Genomic DNA, 18,648 nt, shown 5'->3' with positions numbered 1-18,648 from the left:
CACATGGCTTGAGTTTTGTGCAAATTGAACTTCAATACCAAGGTGGTGGGTAAAGGAGGTGGTGTTGAATTGAATTGAATTTATTTTACATCCTTCACATACATGAGGAGTAAAAATCTTTACGTTACTCTCCAACTAAATGTGCAATCATAGTAATTTATAATAAATAGAACAGTCAATGTAACATAGAAATATACTCAAATCAGTAGGAGTTAATCAGCCTGATGGCCTAGTGGAAGAAGCTGTCCTGGAGCCTGTTGGTTCTGGCTTTTATGCTGCAATACCATTTCTGGGATGGTAGCAGCTGGAATAGATTGTGGCTGGGGTGACTCGGGTCCCCAATGATCCTTTGGCCCTTTTTTCACACCTGTCTGTGAATGTCCTGAATCATGGTAAGTTCACAACTACAGATGCACTTGGCTGTCCGTACCACTCTCTACAGAATCTTGAGATTAAGGGAGGTGCAGTTCCCATACCAGGCAGTGATGCAGCCAGTCAGGATGCTCTCAATTGTGCCCCTGTAGAAAGTTCTTAGGTTTGGGGGCCCATACCGAACTTACTCAACCGTCTGAGGTGAAAGAGGCGCTGCTGTGCCTTTTTCACCACACAGCTGGTGTGTACAGACCACGTACGGTCCTCTGTGATGTGTATGCCGAGGAACTTAAAGCTGTTCACCCTCTCAACCCCAGATCCATTGATGTCAATAGGGGTTAGCCTGTCTCCATTCCTCCTGTAGTCCACAACCAACTCCTTTGCTTTTGCGACATTGAGGGAGAGGTTGTTTTCGCTTCACCACTGGTCAGACAGATGACTTCTTCCACTGTGTCAAAGGGGTAGAGGTGAGGGAGCCCACTCTTATCGCCTGCTGGTGATCTGACAGGAAGCCCAGAATCCAGCTGCACTAGGCAGGGTCAAGGCCAACGTCTTTGAGCTTCCTGACAAGCCTGGATGGAATTAAGGTGTTGAATGCTGAACTGTAGTCCAAGGACAGCATTCTCACATAAGCATCCTTCTTCATCAGATGCTTAAGGACGGGATGTAGAGCTGCGGCTATTGCGCTGTCAATCGGTTGTGTTGGTCAGTGAATTGTAGGGGGCCCAGTTTGGGTGGTAGAATGCTGCAGATATAATCCTTGACCAGCTTCTCAAAGCACTTGGTTATTACTGAGACAAGTGCAACAGGGTGCTAGTCATTCAGGCATGTTACATTGGTCTTTTTTGGTACAGGGACAATGGTGGATAACTTGAAGCAGGAGGATGCTCTACACTGGGAGAGTGAGAGATTAAAATGTCTATAAACACACCTGCCAGTTGTGCTGTGCACATCCTGAGTATTTGCCCTGGGATGCCGTCCGGTCCCACAACTGTCCACCTGTTTGAAACATCTACGTACTTCAACCTCAGAGATGACCAGGTTGCAGGTTGTAGATTTGGGTTTCCTTGGAGGCTCAGAGTTAGTGACATCAAATAGAGTTTTAAAGTGATTGAGCTTATATGGGAGAGAATTAGTAATGTTGGTGGCACCACTACGTTTGGCTTTGAAGTCTGCGTTGGTATGCAACCCTCGCCACAAGTCACGTGTGCTATTTGTTGTGAATCTTGACTCAATCTTGTCCCTGTATTGTTGTTTCACAACCTTGATAGCTGTGCGCAGATCGCAGCTGCTTTTCTTGAGCTCCTGATTGCCAGCAGCGTAAGCTTTTTGTCGTGTGGTAAGTGCTGCTTGCACGGAACTACTGATCCAGGGTTTCTGGTTCGGGAAGATCTTTATGCCCTCTTTGTTTCCATGCATCGAAAAATTTCCAGCTCTATTTACTTGATTCAATCAATCATCAAATCACAGATTGGCCAGTTCCTTAATGGACATACAAAATGAAACATTGCAAATTATGTTACTGACCTGGCTATTTTATCACTACATGACATGGTAAGCAAACGTTCTCCTTGTAACACGCCATCCCACGTCTGAATTGTGTTGCTGGATCTCACCGGAATTGTCCCTTCACCTGATTCAATTTTTGTCCTGAGTTGACCTCGTGCCTTCCGATTTGGATGTTTGTCTCCTTGATCTAACATTTCAGGAATAAAATGCAATAATAGCAACAGTTCAATGTACATTAGTAGATTTAGATATGACATTAATAACCAGTGAAAAATATTTTAAAAAACATTTCCTTCAATTCATGTCATATATATTAAGCAATTTCAGTTACATTGGAAAAAGTTTATGATAAATGCTGCCAAGCTTTTTAAGATTTTTCGGAGCTCCATTTATTCAGTCAAGTGGAAAGAATTCCATGCTGTTCCTAAACTTTGGCTTGTAGATGCTTGAAGTATTCAGGGTATCAGGAAATGAGTCACACGCCAAAGGATATCCAGCCCCTGACCTGTTCTTTTAGAGTATAGCAATGTTGTGGCTGGGACACAAATTCAAATCCCATCAAAGTCACAAAAAGTCATTTAAATTCAAGAAATTAAATAAATATGGAATTAAAAAAAGTTTCATTAGCAGTAACAACAAAGATATTGGGCTGCCCAAAAAACCTGCCTTCCTTATCAGTCTGGCCGAAACAAGAATCAAGGAAGTTATCAAGGACCAACTTTATCTACCATGTACATGCATTAGGAACACACAAGTAGTAGATTCCTAACAGCACTGGGATGCATAATAAATACTAGTATCACCAGCAATATCTACATTCTGTGAACAAATAAAACACTACTTTATTTTCATGACTGGTCCAATTGAATTTTTGGATGTTAATGGTAGGAGTATGGCAATGGCAATAATTATCAAGAATAGGTGACCAGTCATTTTTGTTGGAGATTGTCATCGCCTGACACATTGTGATGTGAAGTGATTTATCAGGCCCACACCAGCATATTGTGTAGGTCACACCAAATAGAGATATGGACTGCTGTCTTTGCTAAGGAGTTGTGAATAGAACTAAACGCTATTCACTGATTACAACACATCACCATTTCTGACCTCATGATGGAATGAAAGTCACTGAAGATAGATGGGCATAAGACACCCATGAGCCCCTGCTATAATGTCATGAAGCTGTGATGATTAACCTCTAACGATATGGTGTAGGGGTTAGCATGACAGTTCAGTTCCAGCACTGTTTGTAAGGAGTTTGTTTGTTCTCTCCTTGAATCATGTGGGTTTCCACCGAGTGCTCCAGTTTCCTTCTACAGTCTAAAGATGTACCGGTTAGTAGGTTAATTGGTCATTATAAATTGCCCTGTGATTCGGCTAGAGTTAAGTAGGTGGTTTGCCAAGCGGACGGCTCATTGTGCTGGGAGGGCATATTCCAGTTATATCTCTAAATAAATTTCAAAAAATCATCTTCCTTTGTGTTATAACTGCCCTGAAACAATCATTTTTGATTTGTGGTAATAGCTGTCTGTTGTGGCAAGGAAATTTTCAAAAATATTTATTTTATTGGTCCTATCTTAGAGAGAACAAAATCCATGTATCCACAAAATATTGCTTAGGTCAGAAATGCCAAATGAAATGCAGCAGGAAATAATTAAGCTGCATATGATATTATCGAAGATACTATATATTACTCATACTGCAGTACAACTTCGATAATTCAGCAGTTTTGGAACTCTGGTGGTGCCACACCAGCAAAATTTTCTTGATGATTTGATGTTTACTCCTATTAATACCCAAGCACACTTTCATTTCTTTTGCATGTGACACAGTACTATCATAAATTTTCCACTGAGCCTGGTGTGCTTAAACGGAGTGGAAAGGTATAAGCACTCCAGATCATGTTCCTGGTATTCCAGATCCAACCCCAGTTTGATCATGGCCCATGATCTAGATCCCGGTTTCAGCCACACTCTGGACCTCAGGCCCTGACCATATGCTCCCTGCTTGCACTCCAGACATATGGCTTTCATTCCAGTTGTGAGCTATGTGCTGAATTATCAGGGTTTCCAAATAATCAGATGTCAGATTATTGGAGTCTTACTGCAGTTCTCAGTGTGGGATCACCAATCTGAAAAAGTAATTTTTATCCACTTTCCTTAACATTACCTTTCTAGTTGAACATTTTTCTCTATGTTCCTGACACAATAGTTAAAGTTGAAGTCTGTCCCAAGCCTTATAGGCTAATAGTGCTGGTGCTTATGCCAGTTTCCATGGCGTGAAGCGACTGAGAGTACAAGACTCCCCCCCCGGATAGGACAGCAGTCTATCACGAGGTTAACATTTTGCTGGTACCCATTTTCAGCTGGGTGGACTGGAGCAGTGTGTGGTTAAGTGCCTTGCTCAAGGACACACCACAATAACCCTAGCCAAATTGCCATCATTTCAAGTTTCTGAAATGATTAGCCAGTGAATAAAAGATAAGGTTAAAAAATATCTAAAATTTGTTGAGGTGACCATCTTCATTCACAAAAGTCAGGAAGTGACTAAAATTGTGGATGACTTCTTCCCTTGTTATATTTCTGCTAAAGAAATGGACAAAAAATCCTTACCCTCTACTGCTGCCTCATGTGGGGAGAATATACGGGCATCTCCACACGGTGATGTACTGATATAAAGGTGGAACTGCACATTTTCTTTCATTTTGAAACCACCACCTTCGCACCGAATAAAAATGGATTTATGATGGTCTTCTGTTTTGATGCTTTAAAAGAGAACAAAGTATTATTTGTACAACTTTATATACTTTAGATATATCATTGCAATTTTGTGTGCCAGGCTACATGCAAAGAAAGTACATTTAAATATATTACTCAAGGTTACTTTAGACTTAAGTATAACAGATTCAAGTATTTTTCCAACACACTTACCAAATGCATTGGAATACTTGGGAAGAGGGAAATGGTATATTCCTGAAGAGCATTATGAGATTGATAAAACAATGGATAGAACTGAACTTCCTTTATCCAGAAAAGTTGAAATCTACTTGTCATCTCATTTTAGTGGCACAAGGGATCACACATTAGTATCCCTATTACAATTTCTTGGCTGCATCTAGAAGCTGCAAGAACAGAAGCACCTGGAACTTCTCTTCCAAGTCATACACTATCCTTATATGGACCCATTTCACATTCCTTCCCTATCACTACTAGAACTCCTTACCCAAAATTCTCAAAATCTGCAGGTGATTAGATAGTGGATAAATAGTATTTTGTCAAAAACACTTAGGGATGAGTTCCAGTTTATCCAGATCCTGGAAATGAATTTACAGAAAGTTGGAATATATATGAATATTTTCATTCCTTCTCAGTATCTATTACAACAACATGCATTTACAAAGCAGAATGCAGAATGTTGGAAGCACTCAGTGGGTAAAACAACATTTATGGAGGCAAAAGGTGTATGTCGACATTTTGGGCCGAGAACCTGCATCAGGACTGAGAGAGTGTAAAAGAAAGGTTGACAGTGCATAGCAATATCAGTTATTGGTGGAACAGAGGCTGATGGGGAATAGTTCAGCATGGACTAGATGGAATGAAGGGCCTATTTGTGCACTGTAGTGTTCTACACTATGACTATGAAATCATTTGTGGAGGGGATGAAGGAAAGATGGAACAATAGGGGAAGTGGGAGAGGATGGGAAATGTAAACAAAGAAGAAAACTAGGTGGACAGCTAAATACGCGTGGGAGATCAACAACCAGTGCGTGGGTTAACTGAAATCAGAAAATTGAATGTTTGAAACATTTGATTGTAAGATACCAAAGTGGAATACGAGATATTATTCTTCCCACTGGTGCTTGACGTCACAGTAGCAAAGGAGAAGACCAAGGGTAAACAGGTCAGTGTAGGAGTGGGAAAGAGAGTAAAGATGACATGCAAATGGATACTTGAGATGGATGTCGGAGATGGAGTGCAAGTACCTAGTTGACTAGTCAATGCTTGGTTTCTACAATGTACAGGAGGGCATACCATAATCACCAAATGCAGAAGATTGGGTTGGAAGAGGTGTAGGTGAACCTATCTATCATGTGAATGTAGCAGGAAGCAGCATTTGCAGCCTCGTTTGCCTTCATAGATTTATAAAGCAAATTAAATGCATTATTAATCTAAGGTGATTCACTGAGGCTCGAAAACAAAAAGAAGACAGAGAAGCAAAAAATGATAATAGAGCTGGCCAAAATTAGGATTTAAGGAAGACATTAAAGCGGAGCAAAGAGGTGGCAATGTCAAAGAAGTCAAGAAGGAAATCAAAGGTTGGTCAGAGGAAGTAAATGTTTAGAAAGAGTTAAAAAGAAAAAGCATTATGCAGGGTATCAAACATGAGAATAAGTATTTTCAACTTGAGAATAACAGAACTGAGAGATCACGTAGGCGATCCCAGTCCAGATGAAGGGGCCCTCAGTTAAGTTTGCCTGACCTGCTAAATTCCTCCAGCGCTTTCTGTATTGCTCCAGATTCTGGTATCTGCAGTCTCGTGTCAAACCATGACATTGGATTACAAACACAGCACTTTGGACCAACTGAAGTCTCTGGGGGTTGAAGAAAAGGTGAGCAAGGAGAGAGAGTGCAGTTGATGTTAAGCAAAGAAAGGAGGGGGTTGGTTTTGGGATGATCCCACAACATATGAATTTGCTTTCAAGGACTCTACAACTCATGTTCTCAATATTATTCATTTTCTATGTATTTATTTCATTTTTGTATTTGCAGAGTTTGTCTTTTGCATATCGGTCAGTCTTTCTGTGTAGTTTTCATTGATCCCAATGTTTTTCTTTGTTCTACTGTCAATACTTGCAAGAAAAAGAATCTCAGGATAATATATGGTGACATATATTTACTTTAGTAATAAGTTTACTTTGAACTTTGAATGTTCAGAAATTAAGGAATGGACTAGAGTCCATGTTAAAGGCCACACTGAGATTAAAGCTGTCATAGATAGCATAATTTGTTACTTTGAGGGTGCTGATTATGGGTGAAATTCTGTCTGAGTAGTTAAAACAATGTGTTGTAGAAATAACCTACTCAGTTTTGGAAAGTATGTTAAAAAGCCAAATACAATCTTCTCAGACTTCCAGCCAGGCACAGGTATCAGGTTTAACCTATGTTAAAATGACAAGCTCTGCCATCTTCATCAGGAATGATGCCTGGGCATGCCTAAGCCTATGGTATTTATACCCCCTGTCATCCATCCCTCCTGACTGGTTAGTCCTCATCCAATTAGGTTTCCACTATCCCACCTTGTTTACAATTGAATTTCAGTTCTTACTTAGAGCAAGACCGTCATCTTTGTTAAAATTCTTTTCCTCTACTTTTACTTCAATGGCTTCCTTCACCAGGTAGTCCCAAAAAACACTGCCGTGACACAGTAGTTTTGTGCTATTGAGGTCAATCCTATGGTCATTGTGAACGCAATCTTCTGCTACTACCAATTTCTCTGGGTAACCCAAATGGGATACACCTCCTGTGCTCCTTGATGCGGAGTTCTATCATGCATCCCATCTGGCCGACATATGCTGCTTCTCATTCATGGGGAATCTTGTAAATGCCAGTCGTCCTGAGGTCCCAGCTCATCTCTGATTTGCGTAAGCTGCGATTTGAGCCTCCTTGGGTTTGTGGATGGTATTAATCCAGTACAGGTCCACAATCCCTTATCCAAAATCCTTGGGGCCAGTTGCATTTTGGAATTCAGAATTTTTCAGATTTCAGAATCCCTCCTAATTGGTTCTGGGACACCCCCCCACCCTCGTATAATTTAAATCATCTCTAGATTACTTATAATACCTAATACAATGTAATGCTATGTAAATAGTTGTTATACTGTATTGTTTAGGGAATAATGACAAGAAAAATATTTTATTTCCAACAAAAACATTCAATAAAAAAATAAAAATATACAGCTTCAAACGAACTGAATCAAACACATGGTAAATGACTTATTGGAATAAATGTAGAACGTCACTGTCACTATAAAACTTCAGTAACTTGTCTTTCTGTTTCTTTAAATCATATACAGTGGTAGTTCCAACACCATATTCTTCAGTAAGATGCCGCACAGACACACCACGATCAAGCTTCTGCAGTAACACTTTCTGCGTTATTGATAATGATAGATGCTTCCTTCTCTTTTTCTCATTGTTACCCATAGGGGTACCTGCAGCTCTTTTTGACATTTTCACAGTGAAATTAAACACAAAGTCAACAGTGAACACAAAATATCAGAGAACAGCAAATGCATATGTAACCAGTATGAGTGCTGAGCCACAACTGATGTCTGGCAGCCTCTGCTAGTGCTGCCATGTCACACCAGTGATGTCAGCTGTTGGCAAAAAAAACTTCGGTTTTCAGAGCCTTTTGGATTTCAGAATTTCGGATAAGGGATTGTGGACCTGTATTACTTCAGGATCCTGGCGATCCCTCCAGAAACTGTGCAAATATAGGGAAGACAGGCAGTTGTGACTGGTTTCTCCTTGTTGTTAGGTTTCCTCGTTTTTTTCTTTGGCCCTCTTAAGGGCCCAAGTGACTTCCTTCACCTTATAGCCATTCTGTGCATAATTGTTTTATTTCCTCATAGAGTCCAAGATAGTGTCTGCACGGTCAATCAAAGTAGAAAGAAACATTCTATGCTGGAAGGTGTGATGGTAGCTGTTACTGGCGAGGTACAAGCCTGCATGAGTGGGTTTCCGACAGAGGTCATATCCAAAGCTACCGTCCAGATCCGTTGAATAAGTGTCCAGGAATGGGAAACAATCATTCTTCTCCATCTCTATCGTAAATTGAATACTTGGCTGTTCAGATGGTTGTGGAGCTGTTGGAGTGCCTGGAGTCCAAGAGGCCACACTATTTACACAGGTCAAAAATGAACTGGAACTCAGGACAGCTAGCATTTACAGAATTCCCTGTGAATACGGAGCAGCATATATCAGCCAGCATGTTAGAAACCTGCATCAAAGAGCACAGGAGTTGTATCCGTTTGGGTTACCCGTAGAAATTGGTGGTAACAGAACATTGTGTTTGCAATGGCCATAGGATTGACTTCGACAGCTCAAAACTACTGTGTTGCGCCACTGGCTTTAGGGAGCACCTGGTGAAGGAAGCTATTGAAATAAAACGAGAGGAAAAGTGCTTTAATAAAGACAAAGGTCTTGCTGTAAATAAGAACTGGAATTTGATTATAAACAAGGTGAGACAGTGGAAATCTGTTAGGATGAGGACTAACCAAACAGAAAAGATGAACAACAGGGTTATAAATACCACTGGACTAGACATGTCCAGGCATCATCCCTGACCAAGATGGCAGAGTTTGTCATTAAAACGTTGGTGAAATTGGTAACTGTAGCCAGCTGAAAGCTTGAGAAGATTCTATTTGTCAAATACACCGGGAAGGCACTAGATTCTATGTTAAAAAGAGCTGGAGACAAGCTTGACTACTCAATTACTTTTACAACTACTCAGTTCTTCTGTCAATGAAACAAAAGAAAATAAAAATACGGAAGTAGCTACAATGTCTGCTGGCATGGGGGTCAGGCTATCTACAATTTACTGCAAATTAGATTTAGAAAGGCAGATCAGGTCAACTTGGAAATTAATGGATACATCATTTATAGCCTGATGGGGTCCAGGGTTTGAAGTGAAGTGTGGGATTTATGTGCAGGAGGCACGGAAGGAACAAAGCACCAAAGCATCTTGTATATTGTTAAAAGTGTGAATGAAGAAGAGAGGGGGAAGTGATTTAAGACAACAGCTGATGGAAGAGCAAAAAGATACCTGCAACCCATAAATCACAACAGCACATAACTTCTATGTAAGATTATAAACTGCAGTGTAATAGAGCAGTTATAAACTGTGAGAGAGCACAAGATTCTTTAATTCCACCCACCTTAAATGACACTCCATTTGGGAATAGAGAAACCGGATGAGAGATCGGCGTGCAACAATTTCCGCATGACAATCATTCAGAGCCAAGCCCCGGTCACTCATATATTCGCCATTGATGCATTTAGTTCCAGTGGCAACGCATATAACCATTGCATCTTTGACATCAGTTCCTGATTTCCAAAGTAGGGATGAGGGAGAGGAGGAGGGAAAGAATGAGCGGAGGATCAAAGGCAGGAAACAATAGTCAATAAAATACATTTTGAGAAATGAAACACATTTATGCCAAAGACAACCAATTGGCTAATTGTTAACTGCATCAATGTTACAGTAATAGTAAAAGAATTTCAGTGCCCTATTTTCTCTCCAAGTCATACATTATCTGCTATAAATACCGATGCCCATTTTTCCTTCAATAGATGCAATTGCTCCTTTCCTGAGGCAAACTATTAGATGCTTTTACTCTGCACTCCTCTTATCAGTCTTTAATTGATACATTTACTCATACATCCTCATCACTGATGCCTAAACCAGAATCAGGTTTATTATCACTAGTATGTGATGTGAAATTTGTAAACTTAGTAGAAGCAGTTCAATGCAATACATAATATATAAGAAAATATAAAATAATAATAATAAGTAAATCTTATTCAGTATACTTTATACAGTATACATATATTGACTAGATTAAAATAGCGCAAAAAACAGAAATACTATATATTTTTAAAAAGTGAGGTAGTGTCCAAGAGTTCAATGTCCGTTTAGGAATCGGATGGCAGAGGGAAAGAAGCTGTTCCTGAATCGCTGAGTGTGTGCCTTCAGGCTTCTGTACCTCCTATCTGATGGTAACAGTGAGCAAAGGGTATGCCTTGGGTACTGAGGTCCTTAATAATGGACGCTGCCTTTCTGAGACACCGCCTCTTGAAGATGTCCTGTAAGCTAGTACCCAAGATGGAGCTGACTAAATTTACAACCCTCTGCAGCTTCTTTTGGTTCTGTGCAGTAGCCCCCCTCCCCCCCAATACCAGATAGTGATGCAACCACTGTACATTGGTACATCTATGGAAGTTTTTGAGTGTATTTGTTGACATATCAAATCTCTTCAAACTCCTAATAAAGTATAGTTGCTGTCTTGCCTTCTTTATAACTACATCAGTATGTTGGGACCACAGAGAATAGTCAATGAAATGGCCATAACTTTGAACAATGAAGATCATTCCCAATGCTTCCTACTATAATTTGTTTATTTTAATTTATGTATGGGATAAGAAATACAGTGATACCTCGGAGAATACCTGAAAATCAATGTAAAGATATGAAATGAGAGCCCCTCACAAGTCCAAATTAAAACAAATCTTATAACTTTAAGAAATGTGCTCTGCCTTCATCCTCTGGCATCATCTCTTTAACACTCAACACTCTTAATTGTTTGTTCATCAAAATGAGAAATTTTACAAACAATAAGAACTTCAGCAAATAACTTTGTGAAAAACTTGTCCAGTTATCATTACCATCTTTCAAAGTTCAAAGAACTTCCGGCTTAAGGTGATGCTGGTAAAGCATAACAACTACTTGCTGGTGGCCAATGAAACAAAGAAAGCAACTTTTTACTTTTTTCTGGTAAACGATTGCTGCAAACAGTGGCCAGTGGATTCCCTGTCAGAGTTGAGCTGAATTGCCTGCATGACCTAGCATTTTCGCTGTGTGTGCTGGAGTCTTGCTGGCATGGGACAGCTGCAGCACATCCAGGCCGGAGCGGTCTGAGATTCAATTCAATGTGGCAAAGCCAAGGAGAGGTGAGGAAAGATCCAAGGTTTGATTTTTTCAAGAACTGAGCTGAATTGGAAAAGTCGGGAACTGGCCGCATCGACACAGCAAAACCTAAGCCCAAGTGCGTATTGAAGTGACACAGCCTGAGCCCAAGAGTGAGGAATGGTCCAAGGTTAGGATGATTTAAGCACAGAGCCAGACTGAAGTGGAGGTGAGAAAGGAGCCAGTTCAGCTCGCTGCTCTTTGGGGTTTGCTTATCTCTGTGCTGGACTGAGGTTGCAGCCTGCAACCATTGATCTTCTGGATTAGCTGCAGCTTGGCGTTGTGAACTTCAGTTCTGAAACAAACAAAAAGCTTGTTTCCTTGCTTTTATCGTCTACAAGGTTTGTTGTTTTCTCTCTCTGCACACTGGGAGCTTGGACAGTCTTCTTTTGTTTATAAGGGATTCTGCTGGGGTTCTTTGTTTCTTGGCTGCCTGTAAGGAGACGAATCTCAAGATTGTATAAAGTATACATACTTTAATAATAAAATGTACTTTGAACTTCGTACTTTTGAACTTTGAAATTAGAACATTAGGAGGTTTTCGACAAGTTCAGGCTATTCTGCCCAACAAAGCATGCCAAATTCCTATTCACACAGTGTGTTGAAAAACTATCCAGTTTAGATTTGAAAGTATCTTAAAGTACTACTCTCAACTACACAACCAGGTAATTTGTTCCACGTGCCTATAACTCGCTGTGTAAAGAAAAGCTTCCTGATGTTAGTCTGAAATTTCCCTTTAACCAGTCTCCAGCTATGGCGCAGTGCCCTCGTTAATGGGTTAATTCTGAAGTAGTAGCTGGCATCCACCTTCCTTATACCCCTAATGATTTTGAATACTTCTGTCATGTCTCCTCTCATTCTATGTCTACTTAGGCTAAAAGGATTAAATTCTTTCAATCTTTCTTCACAGCTCATACCCCACAGACCTGGAATGAGTCTTGTCGTCCTTCTCTGAGCTCTCTCCAGTGCCTTCACATCCCTCACAAAATATGAAGACCTAAACTGTACATAGTACTCAAGGTGTGGCCTCACAAGTGCATTATACAACTTAAGGAGAACATCGCTGGACTTGAACTCCACTGAATGTATTATATAGCTCAACATTCTATTAGCATTCTTAACCACTTCTGTGAGTTGTCTAGATGTTGACAGTGCACTTTCTAATTCAAGAGCCCCCATTATATATTTATATCTAATATTTCTATTTCCTCTATGTAATATTTTACATTTACTTGCATTAAATTTCATCTGCCATTTATCTGCCAACATCTGGATTTTGTTTAGATCTAACTGCATTGATTCTGGTGCCTGAATGTTATCAGCCTGTCCCCCTAATTTTGTGTCATCGGCAAACTTTACTAGTTTATTTGTTATGTACTTATCCAAAGTTATCAACGTAAATTAAAAACAGCAGTGGCCCCACAACTGATCTCTGAGGAACCCCACTTTTAACAGCTCCTAGGTGTGAAAATGATTCTCTCACTACAACTTGTTGTTTCCTGTTTTTGAGCTAATTCTACATGCATTCTCACACATTACCCTGAATCCCTACCGCCTGTAATTTGGTTATTAACCTTTAAGTACCTTTGGATATATGCTGTTCAGCCCTGGAGATTTTGAAAAGTAGAGGGGGGAGGGGAAAATGCGAAATGATAGGAGTAGACCGGAGGGGGTGGGATGAAGCTAAGAGCTGGAAAGGTGATTGGCGAAAGTGATACAGAGCTGGAGAAGGGAAAGGATCATGGGACGGGAGGTCTCAGGAGAAAGAAAGGGGGGGGGGAGCACCAGAGGGAAATGGAGAACAGGCAAACAACTAAATATGTCAGGGATGGGGTAAGAAGGGGAGGAGGGGCATTAACGGAAGTTAGAGAAGTCAATGTTCATGCTATCAGTTTGGAGGCTACCCAGCCGGTATATAAGGTGCTGTTCCTCCAACCTGAGTTTGGATTCATTTTGACAATAGAGGAGGCCATGGATAGACATATCAGAATGGGAATGGGACATGGAATTAAAATGTGTGGCCACTGGGAGATCCTGCTTTTTCTGGCAGACCGAGCGTAGGTGTTCCACGAAACAGTCTCCCAGTCTGCGTCGGGTCTCGCCAATATATAAAAGGCCACACCGGGAGCACCGGACACAGTATACCACACCAGCCGACTCACAGGTGAAGTGTCGCCTCACCTGGAAGGACTGTCTGGGGCCCTGAATGGTGGTGAGGGAGGAAGTGTAAGGGCAGGTGTAGCACTTGTTCCGTTTACAAGGATAAGTGCCAGGAGGGAGATCAATGGGAAGGGATGGGGGGGACGAGTGGACAAGGGAGTCTCGTAGGGAGCGATCCCTGCAAAAAGCAGGAAGAGGGGGGGAGGGAAAAATGTGTTTGGTAGTGGGATCCCGTTGGAGGTGGCGGAAGTTATGGAGAATTATATGTTGGACCTGGAGGCTGGTGGGGTGGTAGGTAAGGACAAGGGGAACCCTATCCCGAGTGGGGTGAGGGCAGATGTGCGGGAAATGGGAGAGATGCGTTTGAGAGCAGAGTTGATGGTGGACGAAGGGAAGCCCCTTTGCTTAAAAAAGGAAGACATCTTCTTCGTCCTGGAAAGAAAAGCCTCATCCTGAGAGCAGATGCGGCGGAGACGGAGGAATTGTGAGAAGGGGATAGCCTTTTTGCGAGAGACAGGGTGGGAAGAGGAATAGTCCAGGTAGCTGTGAGAGTCTGTAGGTTTCTCCTTCTCAATCTGCTTTTTGTTAACCTGAAGTTAATGTATATCTTTATTCATCCATGTAGATGATCTATAGTTTTTATTGCTTCACCTAACCTTGGGAACACTTCCTGCACCATGTGTATTACCTCTTTAAATCGACCTTATTGTTCTTAAACTGACTTAATGTCAAGCAGTTCCTTCCAGTTTACCTTCTGAAGTCTTTGCCGCATCTGCTCAAACTTTGGTTTTCCAAAATTCAAGTTAATGGCTTTGGTTTTTAACTGATATACTCTCAAAAAAGCCTCAAGACTAACAATGTTATCATGGCTAGTTCCTAGACTCAACTTCTGTACTCAAAATTCTATCCTGATTGTCACGGAATATCAAATCTAGACAGGCCTCCCCTCTTGTTGGTGCATTAACATACTAGGTCAAAAAACAATCATTCATTAACTCAATGAATTCACTTTCCTGTAATCCATTAGTCACTGGGTTCTCCCACTCAATATTTGGGAAATTAAAATCTTCTATAACTATAACATCACCCTCAGAATTTGCTTTCCTAATATTCTGATAGTTGTTTATTTAAATCACTATCAGCATTAGGGATCTATAACATCTACCCAATCCTTTATCCTTATAGCTTTCAATTCTCACCCAGATATCTTTACTGTCTTGATTCATCTCCTGTCATAAGCTGCATCATGCTTAAATTCTCTCTTATGTACATGGCTACTCCTCCTCCTTTCTAATCTTGCCTATCTTTCCTCAGTAAAGTATATCCTTTAATACCATTTTCATCACCATCCTTCGAGGTCTGCCAGGTTTCAGCTAGCTATTATATGAAACTTATACACACTTGCATATAACTCCAGCTCATTTATTTCATTCTTAATACTTCTTGCATTTATACGGGTCATCCTTAGTCTATTACTGATGTTTTTCATCCTATTCCAACCTATTTTTAAATATTTGAAGCCTATTATCGGATTTTGTCCTAGTATGTTATTCTTCATTATGGTGTTTAAACAGTTGTGGGGGTCTTCACTCTGTTCTTCACCCCCACACCCATTTCCTAGTTTAAACAGTCATCAACTAACTGAAGCATACACCTGCACAGTACAATAGTGCCCCTCTGGTTCAAATGCAACCCATCCCGGCAGTACAGGTTCCATCTGCCCCAAAAGGCACCCCAATGTTCCAAAAACCTAAGCCCCTACAGCATGATTTGAGCCACACATTAGATCTTCCAATCTCCTCCATCTCACCTGGACTAGTGCATGGCACAGGCAGAACTTCCCAGAAGACCACCTGGTCAGTTCTGTCCCTAAGCTTCCCACCTAACTCTTTAAATTTGTCTTGCAGAACTGACAGCCTGCCCTTACCCATGTCATTTGTTCTGATGTAGACAATGACTACTGGATCCACCCCACCTCTGGCCAGGAGCTTATCTACTCATCTTGGGAAATCTCCTACTCATGCTCCTAGTAGGCAACACACCATGCGAGACTCCTTGTCAGTATACACCTGATTCTCAACTCCCCCGATAATTGAGTCCCCTACTAGCACTACTTCCTTTTTATGGACTTTTGACTTAGGTTTAGAGAAGGTCCTGTGCAACTCCTCTGTCCCGCCTACCGCCTCAGAGGTTTCATGGTCATTACTGAGCATCATTAGATGTTCAAAATGGTTGGACACTTCCATCTCTGGGTTTGATGCCCCTGAACAGTGCGCACCTCTTACCCTGTGCTTCCTTCCCACGGTCACCCAACTGACTCTTTCTTTCTGGTCTGAAGTCTCAATCAGTGGTTCTCTTGGAGTGCACACCAACTCAGTAAAGGACATCTGGAGTACATCTGCCAATTCTCTACAACTTAAGGAGGATGATGGCACCTAATGGTAACTCCTTTGCTTGCATCTTTGGAAACAGCTTTATTTCTATCTTTGATACCTCCTTTTTTTTCCCTTTCAAGGTTATTTTGAAGACCCTGACCTGGAGTTACACGCTGACTTCAGTTCTTTGCAATGGCAATGGCAGGTATTCTTGGGAATAATGCACAAGGTGCAAAATCAGTTCATCCCCCAGAGAAGGAAGGATTCAAAGGGGGGAAAGGGGCCACAGTGGTTGACAAAGGAAGTCAGAGATTGCAAAGCATTAAAAAAAAAAGGAAGTATGACAGAGCTAAGGTGAGTGGGAGGACAGATGATTGGGAAATTTTTAAGGAACAACAGAACTTAACTGAAAAGGCAGTACGGGGAGAAAAAATGAGGTACGAACGCAAGCTAGCCAGGAACATAAAGGAGGATAGCAAAAGCTTTTTTAGGTATGTGAAGAGAAAGAAGATAGTTAAGAACAATGTTGGGCCCTTGAAGAATGAATTGGGTGAAATTGTTATGGGAAACAGAGAAATGGCAGAAGAATTTAATAAGTACTTTAGATCTGTCTTCACTAAGGAAGACACAAGCAATCTCCCAGATGTATGGATGGGCCAAGGACATAGGGTAACAGAGGAACTGAAACAGATTGACATTAGGAAGGAAACGGTGATGAGTAGATTGATGGGACTGAAGGCGGACAAATCCCCAGGTCCAGATGGTCTGCATCCTAGGGTACTAAAGGAGGTGGCCCTGGAAATTGCGGATGCATTGGTAATCATTTTCCAATGTTCCTTAGATTCAGGATCAGTTCCTGAGGATTGGAGAATGGCTAATGTTATTCCACTTTTTAAGAAAGGAGGGAGGGAGAAAACAGAACTATCGACCTGTCAGCCTAACATCAGTAGTGGGGAAGATGCTAGAGTCCATTATTAAAGATGAAATAGTGGCATATCTAGATAGCAGTGATAGGATTGGGCCGAGCCAGCATGGATTTACCAAGGGTAAATCATGCTTGACTAATCTATTGGAGTTTTTCGAGGATGTAACCAGGAAGTTAGACAAGGGAGATCCAGTGGATGTAGTGTACCTCGATTTTCAGAAGGCATTTGATAAGGTCCCACATAGGAGATTGGTGGGTAAAGTCAAAGCTCATGGCATTGGGGGGGGAAGACATTGACATGGATAGAAAACTGGTTGGCAGATAGAAAGCAAAGGGTAGCGGTGAATGGATGTTTCTTGGAATGGCAGGTGATGACTAGTGGGGTGCCACAGGGCTTGGTATTGGGATCACAGCTGTTTACGATTTACGTCAACGATTTCGATGAAGGCATTGAGAATAACATCAGCAAGTTTGCTGATGATACTAAGCTGGGTGGCAGTGTGACATGTGATGAGGATGTTAGGAGAATTCAGGGTGACTTGGATAGGCTGGGTGAGTGGGCAGATACTTGGCAGATGACGTTTAATGTGAATAAGTGTGAGGTTATCCACTTTGGGAGTAAGAACAGGAAGGCAGATTATTATCTGAATGGTGTAAAGTTAGGTAAGGGAGAAATACAGAAGAGATCTAGGAGTCCTTGTTCATCAGTCACTGAAGGTGAATGAGCAAGTGCAGCAGGCAGTGAAGAAGGCTAATGGAATGTTGGCCTTTATTACAAAGGGAATTGAGTCCAAGAGCAAGGAAATCCTCTTGCATTTGTACAGGGCCCTGGTGAGACCACACCTGGAGTATTGTGTACAGTTTTGGTCTCCAGGGTTAAGGAAGGACATCCTGGCTGTAGAGGAAGTGCAGCGTAGATTCACGAGGTTAATTCCTGGGATGTCCGGACTGTCTTACGCAGAGAGGTTAGAGAGACTGGGCTTGTACACGCTGGAATTAAGGAGATTGAGAGGGGATCTGATTGCAACATATAAGATTATTAAGGGATTGGACAAGATAGAGGCAGGAAATATGTTCCAGATGCTGGGAGAGTCCAGTATCAGAGGACATGGTTTGAGAATAAGGGGTAGGTCATTTAGGACAGAGTTAAGGAAAAACTTCTTCTCCCAGAGAGTTGTGGGGGTCTGGAATGCACTGCCTTGGAAGGCAGTGGAGGCCAATTCTCTGGATGCTTTCAAGAAGGAGCTAGATAGGTATCTTATGGATAGGGGAATCAAGGGATATGGGGACAAGGCAGGAACCGGGTATTAATAGTAGATGATCAGCCATGATCTCAAAATGGCAGTGCAGGCTCCAAGGGCCTCATGGTCTACTTCTGCACCTATTGTCTATAAATGGGACCTGCTCTCAGGGCCTCATGACTGACCGCTTTTCGATATGCCAAGGATGCGGCCTGGAAGACAAGTGCACCGTCAAGGTGCTGGATTTTCGTGGCTCTGGAGATGGGCTGATTCGGGGTCGGTGCTGACACCTGATGAGTTGTAGGAGTACAAAGATGATCAAA

The 18,648-nt window shown here is 41.5% G+C and overlaps 1 protein-coding gene across 3 annotated transcripts in view; it reads right to left on the bottom strand.

Annotated features, from left to right (window-relative positions):
* Positions 1-18,648, bottom strand: part of LOC140728217 (double-stranded RNA-specific editase 1-like) — a 332,491-nt gene that overhangs the window by 38,455 nt on the left and 275,388 nt on the right. For all 3 annotated transcript variants that reach the window (XM_073046633.1, XM_073046634.1, XM_073046635.1), the window contains 3 exons: positions 9,817-9,985; positions 4,494-4,645; positions 1,900-2,068 (listed from right to left, as the gene is read on the bottom strand). In XM_073046633.1, the coding sequence (XP_072902734.1) occupies positions 1,900-2,068; positions 4,494-4,645; positions 9,817-9,985 (490 nt within the window). The remainder of the gene's footprint in view (positions 1-1,899; positions 2,069-4,493; positions 4,646-9,816; positions 9,986-18,648) is intronic.

Source organism: Hemitrygon akajei, chromosome 5 (genome assembly GCF_048418815.1).
Source record: "Hemitrygon akajei chromosome 5, sHemAka1.3, whole genome shotgun sequence".
Classification (NCBI taxonomy): Eukaryota; Metazoa; Chordata; class Chondrichthyes; order Myliobatiformes; family Dasyatidae; genus Hemitrygon; species Hemitrygon akajei.
Note: the sequence above shows the minus strand (reverse complement) of the source record. Positions and strands in the feature narration are given on the sequence as shown.